The 22,571-nt window shown below is 36.4% G+C and overlaps 1 protein-coding gene across 1 annotated transcript in view; it reads left to right on the top strand.

Annotated features, from left to right (window-relative positions):
• CPLANE1 (ciliogenesis and planar polarity effector complex subunit 1) overlaps positions 1-22,571 on the top strand; it is a 59,634-nt gene continuing 37,063 nt past the window's right edge. Inside the window, exons 1-20 of the mRNA XM_036403481.1 lie at positions 1-233; positions 372-523; positions 1,313-1,448; positions 1,623-1,742; positions 2,547-2,773; positions 3,101-3,207; positions 4,877-5,033; positions 5,786-5,889; positions 6,048-6,230; positions 7,578-7,827; positions 8,918-9,070; positions 10,366-11,123; positions 13,460-13,644; positions 14,515-14,595; positions 15,427-15,591; positions 16,456-16,629; positions 19,487-19,715; positions 19,955-20,088; positions 21,613-21,830; positions 22,089-22,253. Coding sequence (XP_036259374.1) covers positions 443-523; positions 1,313-1,448; positions 1,623-1,742; positions 2,547-2,773; positions 3,101-3,207; positions 4,877-5,033; positions 5,786-5,889; positions 6,048-6,230; positions 7,578-7,827; positions 8,918-9,070; positions 10,366-11,123; positions 13,460-13,644; positions 14,515-14,595; positions 15,427-15,591; positions 16,456-16,629; positions 19,487-19,715; positions 19,955-20,088; positions 21,613-21,830; positions 22,089-22,253 — 3,627 coding nt within the window. The 5' untranslated portion in view covers positions 1-233; positions 372-442. The remainder of the gene's footprint in view (positions 234-371; positions 524-1,312; positions 1,449-1,622; positions 1,743-2,546; positions 2,774-3,100; positions 3,208-4,876; positions 5,034-5,785; positions 5,890-6,047; positions 6,231-7,577; positions 7,828-8,917; positions 9,071-10,365; positions 11,124-13,459; positions 13,645-14,514; positions 14,596-15,426; positions 15,592-16,455; positions 16,630-19,486; positions 19,716-19,954; positions 20,089-21,612; positions 21,831-22,088; positions 22,254-22,571) is intronic.

The raw sequence follows: 22,571 nt of genomic DNA, 5'->3' as shown, positions 1-22,571 counted from the left end.
GGGAAGCCTGTGCCGCCCCTCGGTCCCCGCGCCAGGCCGGCGCCTCTGCCCTGGGGTTCCCGATCTCCCGCCGGACGAGGCTGCAGGACATTTTCCACGTCTTGTGCATTTTGGAGTTCTTAACGATGTACTTGCGGCTTCTCTCTCTCAACTCCTCCTGAGCGAGCGTGACCCGCTCTGCTGAGCAGCGCATCGCCCGTGAGCTGCCCGAGGAAGATAGTTTGGAAGTACGGGTTAGCATCAGTGCTCTTTGTGTTTAGCAGGAAGCTGATAGAGGTGGTCAAGACTTTCCGTGTAAATTCCTCTCCTCTGCACCTACTCCCAGATAACAAAACCTTCTTCTTTTTTTTTTTTTTTTTTTTTTTTAATAGTTTCTCTAGAAATGTGTGGAAAAGCCACTATTTGCTTTTCTGTATAATGGTTACCTAGAGGCTTAGTTAGAATGGAGATTAAACTAGATGTGCTCGTCTCTACGTGTATCAAGCAAAGAAAACCGTGGCCCCGCATATCATGGGTTGGACAGGTAAGTGTAATAAACTCTTTGAGTTTCAATTTTATAATACTTTGCACTTCCATTAGGAGGTTTTAAAAACAACCTCAGGAAGTATTTTGAGTAACGTTAAGAGTTATAAAATAAATAACTTTTATCTTACTGATCTGAGTCTGGAGATTTAAAATTTCTCAGGGAAACTTTGCAGAGCCTTTTTTTTTTCCTACCCCAAAGACTCAGAAGAGCTTAGATGAGATTGTTGTTTTGATGATTATAGTTTTTCATAACGTTTTTTACAATACATGGTGGGAAATGTGAATGATTCTTTTTCCTCATTTCATCCTGCATCTCTTGAAAGACACACTTTGTTAGACTTCTTTCATAAAATCAAACTAAATCTTTTCATTCCATGATTTGAATTTAAGTAGGTAGCAATTGAATGCTGATTTTTTTTTTATTGAAGTTACTGGCAATTACCTCACTAAATTAAACACTACAAGACAAGATAGCTAATGTCCAACTTTTGCAATTTTAGCCGGTAGTTTAGCAGAGGTACCTTGAATAACTTCTTAATAATAACTGTAAGATCAGTTTGCTGTTTTGAAACCTGTGAATCAAATTCATCATCACTGTAGGTCCATGCTGGATATAATATACTGTAAAGCAAATATGCCAAAGAATGAAATTAGTATGGCAATTGCTGCCTTATTGTACTTTTAAAAATTATTTTTTCCCTAATATTTTTTCTCTGCATTATTCTGTATGCCTCTGTAGAAAATGGAATTTTGAAAAATTAAATGCTTTTTTTTATTCTTTCAATAGGAAAAAGAGGCTGTTTTTCTTCTAGATGGTAAACATATAAATGAAATTAACTTGTCGTCAGGGAAGACAAAGAAGAAAATCCCTTCGCTGCAGTCATTGTTGAAAAATGTGGTTGTCTTAACAACATCAGGAAATGGTTAAGTATAATATCTTATGTGCAATATTTTATTTATATTTGTAACAGTATGAAAAGGCAGATATCTAAAGGATCTGCCAATTCACTTAAAACTGTGGCTAAGATGGAAGAAAAGTAATTTTAAGTAACTTCACAGTAATATCCTTCAAAACTTCTCTCCCCCAATGAACACAGCTGCTTGGTTGGCAGGAATACTTACAACAGGAGAGCTCTTTCTTTGGAATAAGGATCAGGACTGCTTGAAAATTGTACCAGCAATCGAAGAGTCCAGAAAAGTAGTAGCAGGAGCACAAGGTAGGTTTTTTCAATTAATCCTGTGAAAAAATTGAATAAAGGGAAAGTTATTTTCCTTTCTTTAACAGCTATTACATGAGTAAAACTGTAGTCTTACATTTTTTGCATTTGTATAGTTTGTTTGCTAGCTAAACTTTGGCAAATGTCATTTGATACAGGTTTTTCATTTAGTAAGCCCTTGTAAATAGTTCATTTTCAGATACTGTAAGTGTATTTTTTAATGGTTTATTTTGACTGTAAAACGTTCCCAACTAGGTTATCAATTAGGGCAGATGTACATTTGATGTAAACAATATATGGATAATTTGAAGCTGATTCTCTGGGTGGGCTTTTATGGCACATCCTAGCTGGAAAGAATAAAATACGGACACATATTTGCAAACTTAAGTATCAACTATTTTCTTGTATAGGATAGCATCACTGATACCAGCTTCCATAGTTAAGTGTTGCACAAGAAATTCTGTCATTTCAGGGAAGATCAGTAGTATACCTAATAGATAAAAGTAATCCATAGTAGAGCACTGAGGCTGTCTCAGGAAACATCTCTAATGGTAGGCTGTTGTGGGAAAGGTAATTCATGGGATGCATAGAGATGAGCATCCATCTGACTTTACTGCTCTCCAAGGTCTGCTATCTGTCAGAAAGCTGGAAATTACAGATACTTAACATGACAGCTTGGATTTCTAGTTCTAGATGAGAGGAAAAATTTACTTTCTCTATTCTTTTTATTTCTATGTCTAACAAAGGAACAGGAACTATCCTGGCATGTTGTTGTGTTTTGTTTTGTTTTTTTTTTTTCTCCAGAGTGTTTAATGAGATTGTACTTGTATGTATCTGGAGATGGCAGAAAGGTACTGTTAACTACTCCTACAGCATGTACCTTTTTGTGGGAGAGTACAGAACATGAAAATACAGCCTTTGGTAAAAACTCTCCTGGGCGTTGGACACAAGTTTTAACTGATGAATCAGTCATATTGCCTTCTACTGAAGAAAAAGAAATTGGAGTGGATGCTGCGTTCATACAAAATGAGGTAAAAAATAAACCCAAGGCAATAATTTTATTTCCTAATTAAATTAGAGCCACAAAAGCTACAGTGAGTTTTGAAAGCAATGTCTGCCTCTTTGGCATTTTGCATAGGCTTAATAGTTCATGTTATATTTGATGACAATGTAAGGACAGCCATACTGGAGTTCTGGCCCACTTACATTCTTGCTAGCCTTTACATTTCTGAATGACAACATTGTGTTATTTAATCGGATTTGTAATAGCTATTGATCTAAATATGTAGATAATTAAGGAGAAATTTGAGTGTGACAAGCCTTTTGGGGTTGTTTTGATCATGTTCCCTTTTTTACAGGTGCTAGGTGATTGCTGCTTGTGTTCTTTTGTATTTTACTCTGGAGAGTGTTTGGTGCTCACATTTCTGATTCTTCGATGGCACGAAAATACCTTTAAAAATGTTAGGTAAGTTCGAAGATACCTGAAGTTACAGCAGCATCAGGAATATTTTATTATTTTTTAGAACTGGAATTCAGAGATGCAACTGAACACATTTACATGGATGTTCCATTAACCTATGGTTATAAGCACCTATTTATGTTTACATATGGATGTTTATAGTATGCCCTGTGTCATTTTAAAGCCATTCTCCCCTGTCCTTTACATGTCCCATGTAAAATGTGTTTAATACAGCAGCATTTATTTATATATTCCATACTTCATTATTATCTTACACCTAGATAACACTGGGAATATTTACTGGGTAGCTATGTATGCCTGTTGACACGTGTTTTAGTTTCGTTGTTTTTTGCATGACGATTATAGAATGTACTTTTCTTGTTTCTTCTTATATTGCTTATATATATATTTATTTTCTTATATTTCTTGTACTGTGCAGCCATCAATGCCTTGACTACCTCTTCTTTATGTGGGTTTGCAAATTTTATTGGTTTTCTGTTGCCCTTTTCATTTCTTTTGTTTGATGTGAAAGTGTGTGTGTGAATTTCTTTACCTGGATTGGGACCAAGTATTGAAATACTGTACTGATTGTGGTTTGTGGTTGTACTGATACAACCACTTAAAAATGCTGTTGAGTAATAATCTGGAGCACATGTCCATTCCTCTTCCTGGGTGACACATATGTCTATGAGTTTAAATGGATATGCCCTCTGCAGGTGTTATTAAAATAACTTGCCAAAATTTTGCCCTGCACATGATATGGTACAACTTCTTTTGTTGTATGAACTCCTTTTGATACTTAGTAATGATGTCCTACTTGACCTAATCTTCAGTTTATCAGTGGCATGGTAATTCCTTTCTGATGGTATACAAAAAATGAAACAGAGCATAATGTACCAGTGCAGAAATGCATATGTATGTATGTATGTAGCTAGCTATCCACACCATAGTAATGCAGCCTGAAATTGTAGCTACATTTCTCAGACATGTTACTCATATTTTCTTATGTCACCTCGCACTTAGTTTCATTGCTTGCTATTATTTTATTTAATTCATTTTTGCATATTAATGCTTTTTTTTTTCTGTCAGTTAGATGGCATACTTCAAGACAGATTTTGTCTTGTGTTTTCTGTCATGTTTTGAATCTTTATGGGATCACAGAATGGTTTGGATTGAAGGGGACCTGTAAAGGTCAGATAGCCCCTTCCACTGGATCAGGTTACTGGAAGCATAGTCCAACATATCATTGAACACTTCCAATGATGGGTCATCCACAGATTTTTTGCTCAGAGCCACATACTGTTGATTTTCAAATTCTGAATATTCCTGTGGCGAATGGTGTTACAAGGTCTGGGGAAGCTGCTTCTGGCTAGAATGCAAGTGCCTCAATTATATGTCATTGATCTATATATATTTGCATGTTCTAGATTTATAAATCCCATAAAAGTCCCATTCCATAAAAATAACTCTTAGTGCTCATACATAATTTTTTAACTTGTGTAAGTACAAAATATTTTTTCATTTGTAAGGCATTTGAAGAAAAACAGGTGGGTTTTTTTTACTAGCTCATGCTTTATATGGTTTTGTCTTGCATGGTTTTTTACTGTATAGGAATAATCCCATTCTGCAAAATGAGGTAACCACTTGGTTTTGTTATCTTTTTGTTGGTATTCAGTTCTTTGCCATACCAGATCCAGTGGGTACAGCAGACTTGTTCTGTTGTCAATTTGGTTCCTCAGTGTGTGTCTGTAAAGTCAAGAGGAGCTCTGCTATGTGCATTTGCAAGAGATGGGCTTCTGCTTGCAGTAGCTGTAAATCAAACTGATCCAAAGGTATGTATGACAGTGCATTATTTAAGCTAAGAGTTCCATTTGAATGAAGTGGTAACAAGGATTTAAAAACACAGTTTTGGGATGATTTTAGCACTTACAAGGGGACATGAAATTATATTTACATTGATATCCCAAGCTAAAAACTTCCACTACAACTCAATTGTTTATGTGTGGTGTTCAGTTAGAAGTTGGTATGAGATCCTGTCATTTCTAAGCTCTAATAAAAAATAAATTAATTTCAATTACTGCATCATATCTGCAAAGATTCTAGGTGATTCTCAGTCAAGCCTCAGCCTGACATATTTTGGACTTCATGATATTATTCCTGTTAATATCTCAGAGGTCAAATTCTAATGTACTTTTTAATGCTAATGATGACAGAGAAAATGGACCCGTTTTTTTGATGTACTGGACTGGCATGATGCAATCCTTCAAAGCTCCACTTGTTAATTATTAGAAAGACTAAAGAAGAGTGATCTTATATTGAGTTTTAGAAAAAAGTTACATTAAAAAGAATATGTAATTATATATTAAGTATATAATAGTCCTTACTTATATTTCAAGTGTAGAATAATGTGTAGAATTCAATAAATGTTCAAATAGTAATAAATAGTGAAACACAATGTCATTTACATGTATATTGGTGTTACCAGTCCACCAAATACAATGCATAATGTATTAGTAGACTTTTTTTGCAATAATGGCATTGTGATACAAACATTTATGATGTCTTTATTTTTTTTTTTTTTTAGGCAACTCAGGTTTTGTTTCTGAACACTTTGAATTTTGTAACTGTTTCGGGTAGCCTGAAAGGTTGTAGTAGCAAGAGTAGCGTGACCCCATCCAGGTTCATCAGGTCAGTAAATGACGATGTTTCTGCTGCTGTTGTGGGTCTTTCAGTTTTGTGTTATGGTTTGTTTGTTTATTTTATAACCTGTTTGTTTATTTTATATCCTAACCCTCTGATGCTGAAGTTTGACAGAGAAAAAATATTTTTTTACCTGCCCAATTTAGATCTTACTGGGTTGGCGATATGAGTTGGACTCCTGATAGCCTTTTCTTGGCTTGCATGTTAAAACGAGGATGTTTGGTTTTATTGACATGTATGGGGGAATTGCTGACCTTAATTGCTTCTGGATGCTCTGTAGAATTTGGACCAGCACAGTTTATTCCATTTCATCCTCTAATAACATACAGGTAAAAGGGTTTAAAAAGGTTTATATGTTTCTGTATTCTGGTCTTATCTTACTTTCTATCATATTTATTATAATTTTGCATAAATGTTATCTTTCAAATTCACACTCTTGCTTTTCATGTGTCTTTCCAATATCTGTTTCTCATTCATAGTTCTCTTCTATTCCTTATAATGCATTTGTCGTGATGAAAATTGACATTGTGACAATGTAAGTATACATAAAGTGATCTGTTTTCCTAAGTGTTTGAATTTATTAGTAACTAAATTAGCATGTTTTTTGTGATATAAGAAGAAATTAAACTTTCCGAAGTCCTAAAAGTGCAAGTTTATTTTAATACAGTGCTATTTCTCTGCTCATTCCTTAATTTTACATATAGAATCTGATGTGAGATATTGTAAATAACATATTTGCATGGACAGAAAGTAATTGGTTTTTAAAGTGTTGTTTTGGGATTCTCTGGATCTAAGTTCTGGGATTATGCTGCTGGGTGCATGAGGGAGTAGAAGGATCTTTGATAACACACTTTAGCATAAACTAACACAGTCTAAATACAGAAAACCAAATAGGGTCTAAACTTTAATTTTTTTAATCTTATTAACTTTGCATGCCTTTAACCAAATAGTGTTTAAATATAAATGCTTGTGAAGACATTCAAAGCAGTATATTACCTTCTTACCCTGTCTGAAAAATCAGATACTAAATTATATTAAATACATGAATTATAATGATATATTGAATATATGCAGCCACTTTTTCTTTTTTTTAATAAACCCAAACAGTGTGTTATGTGGCTAATATTGGAATACGTGTATTATACAGTTTTCTGGAACTCAGTAAGGAGGGATTTCTGTATCAGAAAAACCATTCTGAAAAAGATGTGTGTGTTTATAAAATTTTTGTATTGACTATCTGAACTGGTGCTGAAATTATAAGATTCAGATTTTCAAGGGGTTCTTTTCTTTCATATATTACTTTCTTAGCCTAGCCCTTCAAATTTCATCTTCAAGCATTTGTCATACAAAGTACATGCTAGATAAAAAAGTGTGATATAGAAATAGAAATTTAGACTCTAATTATGAAAAAATACAGTTACTACTAATGAAATAATATGTGGATACTTTTATTTAAATTGAAAAAAGTTGTGGTTGTAGTAAAATACTAGCATCTTGCAAGCATGAATAGTTTTATCCAGAGTGCTCATCCTGCAAAAGGGTAGACACTTCCCTAGGATTCTGAAGGGATTTATTTGGATAGTAGATTGCATGGTATTACATGTTCTGAAATTATTCTGTTCATGATTATTACATATGATAGTTGCTTCTTAATTTTTGATGTATTTCTGTTTTAGACAGCACCATTCTTGTTGTGGAGATTCCAGCCAGTCTCTTGGTTCTTCAGATTCTGAACGTGACCTCCTGAGACAGAGATTCTCTGTTGCTTCACACCCAAGACTACCCTACCTCATTGTCTCTGATGGATACATGATAACACTGCTAAGATTTCCTAACAACTTTTCACCATCAGGATTTATGAGATCCCTTTTGCTTGATTCAGCCCAACAGCTTGAAAACATCCGTCAGAATTTGCTGAACTTCAAGGTAGGGTTTTGAACTATTTTGTAGGTTTTTAAGTTAAAAATTTCAGGTACAAGAAAAAGTGTAAATTGAAGACCAGGTACCTTTGAATTATAAAGTTGTTTATAATTATATCTATTTTTAATTATATATAATGATATATAATTAATTATATATAATTAATGTATTTATAATTTTGTAATTCAAAGGTACTTGGTCTTTGTGTTTATAACCACATTGATCTGCAAAGCAATGAATACAGATTTTCTGAAATTTTATTCCTTCGATGTCTGGGTGATATTTCAGGAAAATGTAGAGTGGGACAGTCTGAGCTGTCACTATATTATTTTTCTGAAACTGTGAAAGAAACAGGGATTTCTGTATCTGCAGAGTTGATTTGGGATGTTGACAGGTGTTATGCTGCTCTTGTCAACTTTCCGAGTGATGCAGAAAGAGTTTGGAAATCCTCTACTACTTAGTCTCTATGGTAGTACATAAATTTGTCCACTAAGTCTTCAGTCAAGGGTGGCAATTAAAGCTTCTGTTTCATTTTCTGTCACTTCTGAATTGAGTTAAGTCTGGGAGAATAGAACCAGGTCCCTTCCTTCCCTTCAGGGAAGAGGTCCTGCAACTGTTGCTGACCATATAAGATATAACAGATATTTAGTTCAGAATTTCTGGTTTTGCTGATAAAATGCAGCTTTTCTTCTAAATCAGTTTCTATTCTGATTTTTGGAGAAGTGAGCTATCATGGTGTTCCTGCATAAGCTAGAATAGTGAGCAAGGATTTGAGGATTTAAAGAGATATGTTACTAGTAAAAATGCAGAAAAACCCTCATACAGTTAAATTTCTAGGGCTTTCTTAGGCATCAAGAAAGCAGATTCTCACAGTACTAAAGCTCTCTGTGTGAGAGAATTCTGCTTCCCCAAAGCACGGTCAAATGGTAGTTTGTTTCTGTGTAGCAGATGCTTGCTGTCCTGTTCTCCCTGTCCGTCTGGGACTTTTGAACTGAAGCTTTTTACAACAAATTAACCAATTTCCTTGACTTGTTTAGAAACTATCTGTCTTGCAAGAAACTGATAATATGTTTTCTGTTATTGTTATTTCTTTTAGTGTAAAAGGAGATCTCGGTACTTACGATCACTGTTGTCTTTAAAAGCCAGTCTTTTAAAACAAATTCAAAATCAAAGTTCTATCTTTTCCACTGTTCCGAGATTTCTGGAGGAGGACACAACAGAAATGAACGAGAAAACCATGGATTTACTGGTACTTAATAGCATTTTTCCACTTACTATGAAATTATGTACATTTAAGGTATTCTAAATGGAAATAACTGTGGGGGTTTTGAAAAAAAAATAATAATAGGTTTATTTATCCTAACTAGTGTTTTAAAATCATTCAGTATTCTCATTTTCTTTATAGACATGAGGAATATGCTTATTTTCTCAAACTGGTACTTGATTTTTATTTAAATAAGTTATTTTTTAAAATAACTTAAATAAAACTTATTTTTTATTTAAATAAGTTATTTAAATAAGTTATTTTTTTCAGCACATGATGACTTTTTGAAGAATATCTGATGATATACATATATATCAATTTGTGGTGTTTCAATACATAGAATAGTTTATGTTGGAAGAGACCTTAAGGACCAGTTCCAGCCCCCTGACAGAGTCAGGAACACCTTTCATTAGACCAGACTGCTCAAAGCCACTTCCAACCTTGTCCTGGACATTTCATGCATAGGACAGCCACTGTTTCTCTGGGCAACCCATTCCAGAGTCTCAGCACTTTCACAGTAAAGAATTTCTGCCTAATATCTAAGCCTGCCCTCTCTCAGTTTAAAACCAATGTCCCTTGTCCTATCACTATGTGTCCATGTCAAAAGTCCCCTGCTCCCTTGTAGCCTCCTTTATGTAATGAAAGGTGCTATAAGGTCTCCCTGGAAACATAATACTTTAGCTTCACTTTATAATAAAATGTAACATTAGCTATTAGATGTACTGCGGCTGTAGACTATTTTTTAATAACAGTCTTAATAAATATGATTCTTATCTTTATCCTGCGTTTTAGAGGATTCTTTAATCAGCTCCAAAATCTGTATTGTCTTTTGGAAGAGTTGCCCTGTGATCATAGCTCCTGAACAGCCTTTCCCAGCTTCATTTCATGCTTTTGAGTTTTGGTTTGTTCTTTGAAGCTTTTGAGCTTTTCTTGAATGACTTTTATATCTTACAGGAATCTGGCAAAATCTCTGTCTTGTACTTTAGGTTTAATGAAGTATGGAATTTCACTTTCTGGTATAAAATCTGCTGCTGTACTGGCAGTGTAATTTAGGTAATTTAATTTGGCTGCCCAGCTGTTCTGCAAATAACACTTAATTTGAGATTGAGATGAAACTGCAGTTTATTAAGCGTACTAGCATTTAAGCAAGCTAATTAAGCATAAAAACTTCATTTATGAGACTGACTAAATGCTGATTCTTTGCAATCTATATGTGCAATCTCTGTCTCTCTCTCAGTAAACTTGAATTAAGCTGTTGATTTTTCGCTTGTCTGATTTAGGACCTTGAAGAAGAATCAGACAATGAAAAGCAGTTTTACAGTTCCACTTCCAGCTTCTATAACCAAAGAGTCTATTCATCTGTTGGTAAAGCTGATGAAGGCTGCTTAGAATTTGCATCAATGTTTGATACCATCCATGCAGAAGATGATATTGAAGAGAAAGATGAATCATCATTGGAACTATATTCCATTCAGAAAAACCTCCTTGGTGCATGGCAGATAGGGATTTCAAAAAATATGGAAGACAAGGATGCATTGCTGAATTATACAGTGAACTGCATTATCCATTTTTTCAGCATTGTTCAGTTTGTGAAATGTACTTTGCTAAACCAGGATGCATCTTTAAACAAGTCTGTGAAGAATACTCAATGGATGCATTTTGTCCTGAAATATTTTCAGCAGTGTTTGACTGTCTTGTACTGGCATTCAAGAGCCAGTGTGACTGGGCATGTGGCAAAGCTGACATTAGAAACTTTAAAACTGATGTTTATACAGCAACAAGATCAATTGTTCTCAAAAAACCTTCTGGCATGCTTCTGTCTTTTGAAAATGGTTTCTCACATCCTAAGCAGAGTATGTGTACTACAGTATGAGAATTTTTTTGCCTCTCCTGACAGTAATACTCTTGTGGAACTTGACTCTCTCACAGTGCCTGTTTTCTTAGTTCTTGATGACAATACTACTCAGCAGTTTAGCTCACTGAAATCTCTGCTTAGAGAATGTCCTCAAGTAAACCATGGTGCAAAAACAGAAAAAAGGTATGAATAAGCTTTGCACGGGGAAAAAAATGTAAATTAAAACCAGGTGATCAGGCCCAGCCATCACAGGTTTATGAAAGGCAGATCCTGTGTGACCAGCCTGGTCTTCTGTGACAGGTGACCTACTTGATGGATGAGGGAAGGGCTATGGATACTGTGGATATTGTCTACCTGGACTTTAGTAAAACCTTTGACATAGGCTCCCACAGCTTTCTCCTGGAGAAATTGGCAGCTCATGGCTTGGATAAAAGCACTCTGCTGGGTTAAAATGAATTAATGGCTGATGGCTAGGCCTAGGAAGTGATGATGAATGGAGTTACATCCAGCTGCAGCCAGTTGCTGTGGTGTTCCCAAAGGCTCAGTATTGGGGGCCAGCCCTGATTAATATCTTTATCAATAATCAGAGTGAGGGGATCAAGAGCACCTTCAGTCAGTTCATAAATAACACTCAGTTGGGTGGGAGTGTTGATCTGCTGGAGGGCAGAAAGGCTCTGCAGGAGGATCTGGACTGGCTGCATTGATAGTCTGAAGCCAATGGTGTGAGGTTCAACAAGGCCAAGTACCAGGTCCTGCCCTTGGGTCACAACAGCCTTGTGCAGCCCCACAGGCTGGGGGAAGAGTAGCTGGAAAGCTTCCCAGCAGAAAAGGACCTGGGGATGTATGTTGACAGCAGCTGCACATGAGCCAGTGTAGGCCCAGATGGCCAAAAAAGGCCAATGGAATCCTGGCAGCAGGACCAGAGAAGTGACAGTTGTTCTGTACCTGGCACTGGTGAGGCAGCACGCCAAGTCCAGCCGCAGGCCCTGCAGTATCTGAAAGGGTTGTCAAGCATTGGACCAGGCTGCCTGGGGAAGTGGGCTGAGTCTCCATTCCTGTGGGTATTTAAAAGATGTGTAGCTGTGCTGTTTAGGGTCATGGTTTAAAAGTGGGATTGGCAATGTTAATGGTTGGAGACAATGATCCTAAGGGTGTTTTTGAGCCTAAGTGGTTCGGTATGGTGGAACAAAAATTGTATGAGTTAAATTATAATGAAATATCCATTTGATTTTTTTGCTGCCTTTTACTCCATGGAAAGGCATGATAAACAAAGCAGGCAGATTAAGGCTCAGACCTATATTTGAATATAGTTTAGTTATGGTGACTAAACTATAACTGCAAACCAGTTTGGAGATAACTGATGGGTTGACAGCTGACACCAGGCCTGGTAGTGCAGCATCAATCCAGATATTGAAATTTAGATGCTTTAACTGTCTCTTGTGTGTTTCACTCTTTCCTAATTGCAAACTTTATGGAGCAAGAGTCTGCTCATATGCAGTATGTCATTGATGTCAATTTAGTCATCAAAGTTTATATTCATTATGGATGTGGTGTCTCAGAGCAATAAGAAAACCCCATTTGTAGAAACTAATTTACTTAAACTGTCAGAGCTTTTTCTTCCCCACACATAAACTTGACTGAAGTGTGCTGTCCAACTTCTGGGAAAGTGTACTGTTATCACTGGAGTATTTCTATTCTGCAAAACTCCAGTGAATCAAAGTGTGATGTTCACATGAGCAGGCTTCTGCTTTCCAGAGATTTAGAACTTAAGTAGCATTGTAACTCACAAATTAATTCCTATTACAGTAAAAGGTATTTCTTCAATAATCCTTAAATATAGTACTATGTTCACTGCAAATCTGATATGCAAGTTTCAGTTGTCTCAGAGAAGATAATCCATATTTTTGAATAATTGTGCTCCATGTACTGAGCACTGTGCATCTCTGTTAATTATGAACCCAATAGTACTTCAGGATACAAATGTGTTGCAGTTTTGTGCAAGCTTTTTCAAGTCTCTAGCAATGTGTATTTGCTCGTATTGTTAAACTTACTACATATCTGAGCTGGTACATCTAATAGGACTGTGCTAGGCAACAGGGACTTGCCAGTCCTAAAACTGTATTCTGCAATCTTGTTTTCTTTTCTTTGCTTTTCTGTGTTATGCTTTAATTGTTTTTTAATCAGTCTTGTTTAAAAAGATACTCATACCCGTTCTGAGGTTTCTCTGTCTGAGATTATTTCATTTCCCCATTGTTTAGCTAGCAAGGGGATTAATTTTGGGGGTGTTTAGGTTCTTAAGGTAGATTGCTGTGCTTAGGAAAATTCAGAAGAAATAATGTTTCTTAGTCAAAAATGAGGCAAAAAGTGCTTCATTTTTTTTCCTCACCCAAGTCAAGAAAGTAGTTGATATAATTTAGTTTTTGGGAGCATAATGCAAAATTAAAGAACATAAGAAATTGATGTAGGCAACTTCGTTAACTCTTGCTTAATCTCATAATATTGTACTTCTTGAATTACAGGTTGGCGGTACTATGGCGGTTATTGTATAAGAAAGTGGTTTGGTATCAGGTGCAGCTAAAAAGAAAAGTGAGCAAGAATGCAGAAGAGGTTTCTGTTGTCTCATTGCTTTTAAGTCATATACAAGCAACCATCCAGTCTTCAGGAGTGACATTAGAACAACATCTGAGGATTAATTCTGTATCTGGTTAGTAAAAATGTTAATTGAAAACTAGGAGAATTAGGTCCAACTCAACAGTTGGTAACTGACTACCAGATTTTTTAAAAGTGATCATTTGGACTTCTCTTAAATGCTTATCATTAATTCTGTCTTAAATACTTAATGTCCTGGTATGTCTGTAGATTGCATTATAATTTTTAGAGCTTGTTAAGCTAAATTAAAAGACTGAATTTACTCTGGTTTGCTTTTAGCCATGCCCTAAAGAATCTGAATGGAAGATTTTAATTCTGATCTCCTGTATTGTTTCTTCTGAAGTAAATCACAATGTGTCCCTTACTGGATTTCTGTGTAGAAAGATTGTTCACTCCCTGTGATCGTTGTGGGCACGATCATGTTACATTCTCAAATGTTGTTAGCTTCAACTAAACATCTTAGTGTAACCTAAGGTGCTTGGTAATCTAAGCATATTTATTTTCCAAACAGTATACAGTTGTAGCCTAATTTCTTACACTTTACTGACCTATGTTCTACCTTCTTTTTGACTTATACACTGCTAAGTCCAGCTTCCCATTTATGTCTCCCTTTACAATTCTGTTTTCTTGCCATGTTCTTGATCTCTCTCCCTTAAATGACAATTCTAACTCCTCTTCCTACAGCGCTCCATACAATACATTAGCTCCTCCTGGAGGAGAGCTCATGCGTTACCTCTCCTGGCAAGGAGTGTTCAAAGTCACCTTCTCTCAGATGCTCAAAACTTGGACTTAATTGTGAGAATAGAAGTTTTCTGAGGGCTAACATATTTCGTTCTGCTTTCAGTAAATGTCTGATACTGAAAGAAGAGTGTATTTTTAAATATAAAAGTAAAGCTTTTAATTTGTTAATATGTGACTTTTATAGGTGAGGAGCAGTTCCTTTTAGGCTCCTACAGAGAATCTCTGGATATTTGGAAAAGATCTCTTTGTGAACTCAAGACAAATGGTAAGGGATAAAATCTTTGAGGGTGGAGGGGGAAAGTTGTATAATCATTTTACATTTGTGACTCTGTTTGCTCTTCCGAAAGAGGGCCTGAGATGTGTAAAGGGTGTGTATTTGAAATTAGGATGAGATGAATAGACACCAGTCAAAACTTAAGTCTGGTTGCTCTCTGAGAAAATTTCTATGCATTTCTCTTTTAATACCAGAACTTCTTTGTGATTAAGTACTTGGTACAGGAGAGCTCTAGACAAATTTGTGAGCAAGAAAGAGACAAAGAAAAACAGATGAAGAAAAATCAATTCCTTTAGTAAAATTAAAAGAATTAGTGTTTGGAGAGTAACAAAATAAAACTTGCCTCAGGAGTTTTTGTAAGAGTTGATTTGAAACAGATATACCACAGTTTCTTTTCCAGGCATCATGAGAAAATTTTCTGCTGGTTATTAGAATAAAGAATACTTCATTGAGGAAAAAATTCAGAATATTGGAGGCTTGGTGGGTGTCTAAGCAACTCCACTGTGGTTCAGCTACTCTTTCTTTGACAGCTAGACTTCCTTAAGCTCTCCTGACTTTTTCTGTGTCTTAACAGTTATGCATAGTATTGCCATATGTCTTGAAATAAAAATGTTGTGGATGAGCATTAACTTACTAGGGACTTAGAGGCTGTGTAGAATGACCATATCCTAAGGGAGCTGCTCCTGGTTTCTACTCCTCAAAGTGTATAGTTTATGTAGATGTGTTTCTGGAGAGAAAAGAAATAGTACTTTCACTTGCTACATCTCTTTTTGTGTTTATTTTTTCTCTTCCACTTGTACCTTTTTTTATCTTTTAATGCAGGAGGAAAAAGATCATGTTTCCTTCAGCGTAGATACTATCTTGCAATATTGTTTTGTCACCTGTATCAATATAATGTGTGTGAAGCTCAGGGACTCTGCGATCATCTGGTAAGAGAGATTCTAAGGCGATCACAGCTCTCCACAGGCCAGATGGAAGAATTTTCTGGTATGTTTAATTGCCTAAAAGTGTGATAAGATATGTTGACACTGTTTGAAGAGCCTAGTGTCTAATTTCTGTGCCCTCACATGCACACTTGATAGATTTTGACACTTTTCATTGTACACTGTTTTCAGTGACTTCTTCTGATCCTCGGATGATATTTCAGCTGCACTTGTTGGAATATGTGTTTAGACAACTCTCATTGTCTACTAGTCACCTGCTAAATATTTTTAGACTCAAATAATCTCAAAAAAGGAATTTGAATAAGAAAAATAAGGGGGAAATGGTGTGATTTTATTTTCAATAATAATATATAATATTATATTATTTATTATTATAATAATAAATATAATATATTGTTATTTATATTATTATTTATAATATTAACATATTGTTATATTAATAATATATAATAGAATAATATAATTATATTACATTTTTTCTTTTTTATGATACAACATGAAAAAACAGCAGATTCTAGTTTGGTCACCAGTCCTAATTTGACAGTGGGATGTTTTTGCAGATTCTTATGAATTTTTTTTTTTTTTTTTAACAAAGTCTGAATCTAAGTGAAATCTGAATTTCCAAGTTTGAAGAAGCGTTTTTCTTTTACTCAGTGCAGGTCTAAATTTAGATGCTAAAGGTCCATCTCCAGCCATTAAAAACCTAGTAGAAAACTCTTGTAATATTAGTATAATGTGTAATTAGTGTAAAAGATTAAGCTCTGTAAGTTCTGAAAGCTTGTCAAAGAATTACGTTAAGTTTGCTTGTTTTTAAAAAATATTTTATAACCTGTGATTAAATAATTTTATCATTCAAATTTAAAATATTTCTTATTGTAATGTTTTAATTTGATTTTTCTTTTTTTAGATATCAAGTATTTTCAGCATGAACTATGGATGGTAACCAGCATTCATACTGACACTGCCATGGCTGTGATTCGGTCCATGGCACGATTCATGGCTGCTTATTTCACAAAGCAGCTGCTCTATGTCTTTCCTCCCCACAATGTTGACATCCTTCATCCTCTTCACATCAAACAAGGTATTTCCTGTACAAGCTGTTCTAGTTGCTTAAATCTTACAATTTTTTTCACATGTATCAATGATGTTTGTTATGCTTTAACTTGATGATCAAGTTAGCTTTTCAGTGGAGTAGGAGACAGAAAAAAAATAAGGATGTCTCAAAATAATGTAGCCGATGCAATTTTTGTTCCAATAGATAGGATCATTTAGGTTGGAAGATACCTGTGTCCAGCCATTAACATTGGCAAGCCCACCACTAAACCATGTCCCTACACACCACAGCTTCACATCTCTAAAATACTTAAAGGAATGGAGACACAACCCACCTTCTTGAGCAGCCAGGTCCAATGCTTGACAACCCTTGTAGAGAAGCTATTTTACCTGATATGCAGTCTAAACCTCCCCTGGCATAACTTGAAGCCATTTCCTCTTCTGTCACTTGGGGCTTGGGAGAAAAGATGGATCCCAACCTGGCTACAGCCTGCCTGCCTTCAAGGAGTTGTAGAGTGATAAAGTCTCCTCTGAGCCTCCTCTTCTCCAGGCTAAACATCCCCAGCTCCCTCAGTTGCTTCTCACAAGACTTGTGCTCCAGACCCTTCCCTAGCCTTGTTGCCCTTCTCTGGACATGCTCCAGCACCTCAGTGTCTTTCTTGTACTGAGGAGCCCAAAACTGACCCCAGCATCCAAGCTGACCTCACCAGTGCTGACTACAGAGGGAGAATCACTACCCAAGCCCTGCTGGTCACACTATTCCTGATACATACCAGGATGCCCTTGTCCTCCTTGGCCATCTGGACACACAGTGGCTCATGTTCAGCTTCTGTCAAGCAACATGCCCTGGTCCTGTTCCACTGGACAGCTTTCCAGGCACTCTTTCCCCAGCATGTAGTGTAGGCAGGGGTGGTTGTGATCCAAGTGCAGGACCTGACACGTGGTCTTGTTAAATACCCTACAATTGTCAATTCAGAACCCTCTGCAGAGCCTTCCTGCACCTGTCATAGAAGGAGATCAGGCTGGTCAAGTAGGACCTGCCTTTTTCAAATCCCTGCTGGCTGGGCCTGATCATGGTTGTCCTGTCTCTGTCTCATGGTGGCTCTCAAGATGATCCATGCCTTTCCTCTGCCTCACAGTCAGGCTGACAAGTCTGTAGTTCTCCAGACCCTTCTTTCACCTCTTCCTGTCGATCGTTGTCCCTTCTGCCAACCGCTGGTCAGCTGTACCTCCCTGGTGAGCCAGGACTGTGGGTAATGATGGAAGCTGGCCCAGTGAGTATTTTCTCCAGCTCCCTCAGTACCCTTTGGTGGATCCCATCCAGTCCAAAAGAAGTGTGCATGTCTAAGTGGTGTATCAGGTTGTTGATCATTTTCCCTTGGACTGGGGTCTTCATTCTGTTCCCCATTCCTGTCTTCAGCTCAGAGGGCTTGTTACTCAGAAAACTCATTTTACTATGAAATAATGAAGAAAGAAAGGCTTTAAGTCCTTCAGTCTTTTTATCATCCTTTGTTACAATTTTGCCTAAAGATCTGGCTCTGACTGGCTTTGATCCTCACAAAAGCGGGATAACAGCAATGCTGAAGAAGTACTTGAATCTGTGATCTGGTGTGACCCCAGCTGAAGAGCCACAGGAAAACATTTTTTGCTTATCTGACAGTCAAAAATTCCAAATCCAAATGCTTCAGACACCATATTGTCAAAGCAAACAGGAATGCCAAGTTGCTTGGCATTGAATCTAGTAGTACTTGGTAGTTTAAGTCCTGCTTCTCAGCTTATTTCTGAGAATTACTGTTTATCACAGTGAGTGGTTTCAAAGAGATTCCATTGAAAGATTTCCTTTGTTAGGAAATTTTTATTTTCAGAGCTACTTTTTCAAATGTTTGTGAGAATAAAGATTTGTTTGGAAGCATTTTAAGTACCCTACCAGTAAGTTGATATTGTAATGCCACATAATTTTTTACAATAGTAACTTACTTTTATTGATTAGGTTTTCTGTAGTGTATTTGAATACATTGAGTATTTTTAATGTTTCTGTACTACAGCATGCCCTGGTATCTACTTCTTTCTTCATGGTGTCTTGAATGCTTTATTTGGATAGCTTTCAAGATAAAACCTACAAAATTAAACCTTGATTTTAATACTTGATTAGGCAAAGATCAATGTACATGGTGAGACAATTAGCGTAAAATTACATTGTGCAAGTTGGATTAGTGTGAATAATTACTTAATCTTCTAAGTAATGCCACAGTCTGAGCAAAACAGAAGCTGTGAGAGAAGCAAATAACTCCTTAGAATTCATGTTGATCAGCACCTCTCCAGGAGAACCAGGAAGCAAAACCTTGAAAAACAAATCTAAATCTGAACAAAAAAGGAGATAGTAAATTTTCCTGAACTTTGTATCTATATACTATCTTAAAATCAAAGAATCACTGAATATCATGTACTGTTCTTTCTCAACAATGCATTTTAACTTTTTGTCTTCTGCAATAAGCACAGTGTGTACAAACAATATGGGTACATTAGTAAAACTCTAGGAATTTCCATTTATCTCATGTGTACCCTCTGGTATACCCTACAGATATGAAGAATATTTGCAAATGGTCCGTCAGTGTGATTAAGTCTTTAAGGTGAAAAAAAACCAACCCCACGAGTTTTGCACTTGCTTTTATATCCAACATTATTAAGCAGGAAAATAGTCTATTCTGAACACACTCTTATACCATTGCACTTCCATAGTATACCTCTAATAAAAGTAAATTAATAATAAAAGCAGTTGTACACTGTAACTAATCCACAAGCAATGTGAGCAAATGAATCCTAGATTGTTCATCTGATAGCCTGAGGATTTATGTAAACTTTAATATGTGCCTTTCATGTCACAGACTTACCTCCTCGTGTCATTCCACTGCAACACTGTTTGGTTACAAGAGCTGTCAGGGACCAGAAGCTTTCATCTGTGTGGACAGCTGAATATGCTCTTGATTTGTTCTTTATTGGTGGACTTATTCCAGAGGCTGTGTGGCTAGCACAGACACTTGGGGACTGGAAGCTGTCTGTGTCAATTGGTCTGGCCTACCAGCTGTATTGTGAGAACTCCGAGGAGCTCTCAAGGTAAACTTGCAATTGGAATTAGTATGCTATTTTTTGTTACATAGTTATTTCCTTGAAGTTTATTGTGACAAGCTATATATATAGCCTCAGATGTTCATATTCCCAGATTCCTACTAGGTGTAGAACTTAAGGTGTTATGATTAGTTATTTTGGCATAGATATTAGTTTAACAGACCTTCATTGGATTATATATGGATATTACTTTGTTATTCATGAGCAGTTTCTTGTTATACTTTCAGAATGAAAAAACCAGAGTGTCACCTGCCATTAAGCTTATTACCAATGCAGACTTTTCAGGAAAAGTTACAGTCTTTGTTAGGACAGCCAGTAACTTCTGGAACATCAGGACATATTAATTACAAGAAGTTCACAGGTACTTCAAATGAAAAATAATTGTGGTTATTTTTCCATGTTATTTGACTACATATACAGTGTTATACACTGTCTGAGAAAGAAACAATTGCTTTGTCTTCTCCAGTGTGTGTATTACTGTTACAATATATTCAAGCACTTTATTTCATGAGGGTGTATGTTTTGGTTTTGATAATTCCAGAAATGAAATAAATTATCACTCTTGTCTTCTCATTTGTGTTGTCCAAACCTTTATTTGACCATATTTGATATTAACTTACTTGGAAGAAAACCAAATCTTCATTCCAATAAATAAACAAAAGAATTTATGTGTTAATAATTATGTGAAGTATCATTACACTTGAAATTAGCTATAATAAGAGGTTTCATTTTGCTTTTTCCTTTCTGATAAAGTGAATCCCCTGCTCCAGCAGCTAAGAATCTATTCCCAGTAGGCACATATATGGCATCCATGTAGGACTGGTCACCTGCAGACCTGCTCAGCACTCACACAGGCAGCACCAGCAGTCCTACCATCCTTCCCTCTCCTGTTGGTCAGGGTTAAGATTGGCATATAGTACAGTGTGTGTCACTCCAGTAGCTAGGCCATTGGCAAGACCACTAGCTAAGTAGATGGCCAGCTGACCCAGTTGCTGAGTGTCAACGTAGCTTATGTCTGTGTATGTAAGCCCCCAAAGCCCCAGCCCCTCTCTGCTTTCTGGTACTCAGAAAACTCACAACACCCACTCACAAACACCCTCTTCCCCCACACACATACACTGTCCATGCACCCCACAGCAGCTGGCCTGGGGCATATAGTCCTGGCAGTATATAGGATACAGCAGAGTTGGTCTGGGCTCCTCAGCCTGTCCAGGTGCCTGATCTTTAGAGACACGCACATACCAATGTACACACTGTATTTCTGGCATGTGGTCATGGCTCCCTTGGTCTCCCCTTGTCTTGCCCTTAGAGACATGAAGACACAAAAGCAGGTCTCTCACTTGCCTCTCTGTCTGTTGGCCAGGTCTTCACTGGACCCTACAGATACTGTGAGCTCCTAACTTAATATTTAAATGCTGAAATTCACAGTTAGCTAGGTCAACCTGACCTTATTTATATTCTATGGAAAGTTTACTGGCACAATCTCTATAGTTTATTCTCATTTTGTCTGAAAGCATTTTAAATTCTTGTCAGCAGGTGGACCAACTTACTGATTAAAGAGTTGCTTTAGTCATTATTAATAATGTACCCACTTATGCCTTTTTGGTAAGAATGATTTGCCAGAATGTTGTGCCAAGCAAATGCCTGGCTAAAAAGTTCTGTTGCCTACCTAGAAAGGCAATAGGTGTCATGGTAATGGGGCAAAACTTAAAATTAATAATTGAATACTAGTTTTTAATGCATGAGATCTTATCTTAAAGCAAGTAGATGAGGTCATTCATAATATATGAATGCAAATTCAGAGAACATCACTTCGTGATGTCAGAATGAAGATCCATGTATTGACTCAATTAATTTATCGGTTTCTGGGCTTAATATTTTATAGATCCTATTGAAGAGGAAGATGCAGATGTTCTTTACAGTTCAATACAGGAACTACTGAAAGCAGCTGTTATGGCAGATGTTGATATTCTCTCAAAGACATTTCAGCTTTTGATGGATTCTGCGAAGGATCTTTGCAGAAAGTTTTATGGTTTGGTTCCAGCTGGGCTCTGTCTTCCAGCACCACCATTGTACTGTCCTCAACCAGCTTCTCTCAGTGAAGTAAGTCTGTTTCTAGTGTGTTTGTTTGACAGTATTTAAGAATAATGGGCTTTATTCTGGTTCTTTTGAGCTCATTTTTGTTTTCTTCCGTGTCTGCTCATTTACCTAAGTAGTACAGCAGTGATGAGAAAGTATTCGTGCCTCTGTGTTTTTTCCATAAATGATCTATGCTATGAAGAAGATGGGATTAGGACCAGTAACAACATTTAGTTATATGTCTTTTCTAATTTTGAGCTTTGTTTGTCTTTGCATTTTCAGGAAGACAGCGATGACATTCTTTTAAAAACAGAGAAAGAAGTCCGTCAGAAAGTGTCAGGAGTTCTTCAGAGAATGATCTTGCTCTTCCGGGCTGCTCATTGTTCTTGCTCTGCAGCACAGTGGTATATTACACAACTGAAGTGGGCAAGAAAAGTTATGCAGAAAGTAAACATTTAACTTTCTATTTTTAACTTGATTATCAGTTGTAAATATCACTGATAAGTTTGCAACTGCAGAAGCATTCAGTCTCACCTTGGCTTTGATGTCGTGCTTTGTAAATGTCATCTTCTAGTTTTACACTTCATTTTTATAGGAAACCAGAACTTAAAGATATAGGATATCTAAATCATAAAGTGTTTCCTTTTGGATGTCTTTCTATACCTACTTGGTAACATAGGAATCAATTTATTTTCCATTAAAAGAAAAAAGCAGACTTTAATTGGGAGTTATAGCTGTTAGCTGGAAATATGCTCCAAATCACTT

The sequence above is a fragment of the Molothrus ater genome, chromosome Z (genome assembly GCF_012460135.2).
Source record: "Molothrus ater isolate BHLD 08-10-18 breed brown headed cowbird chromosome Z, BPBGC_Mater_1.1, whole genome shotgun sequence".
Taxonomy (NCBI): domain Eukaryota; kingdom Metazoa; phylum Chordata; class Aves; order Passeriformes; family Icteridae; genus Molothrus; species Molothrus ater.
This window is presented reverse-complemented; position numbering and strand designations above follow the sequence as displayed.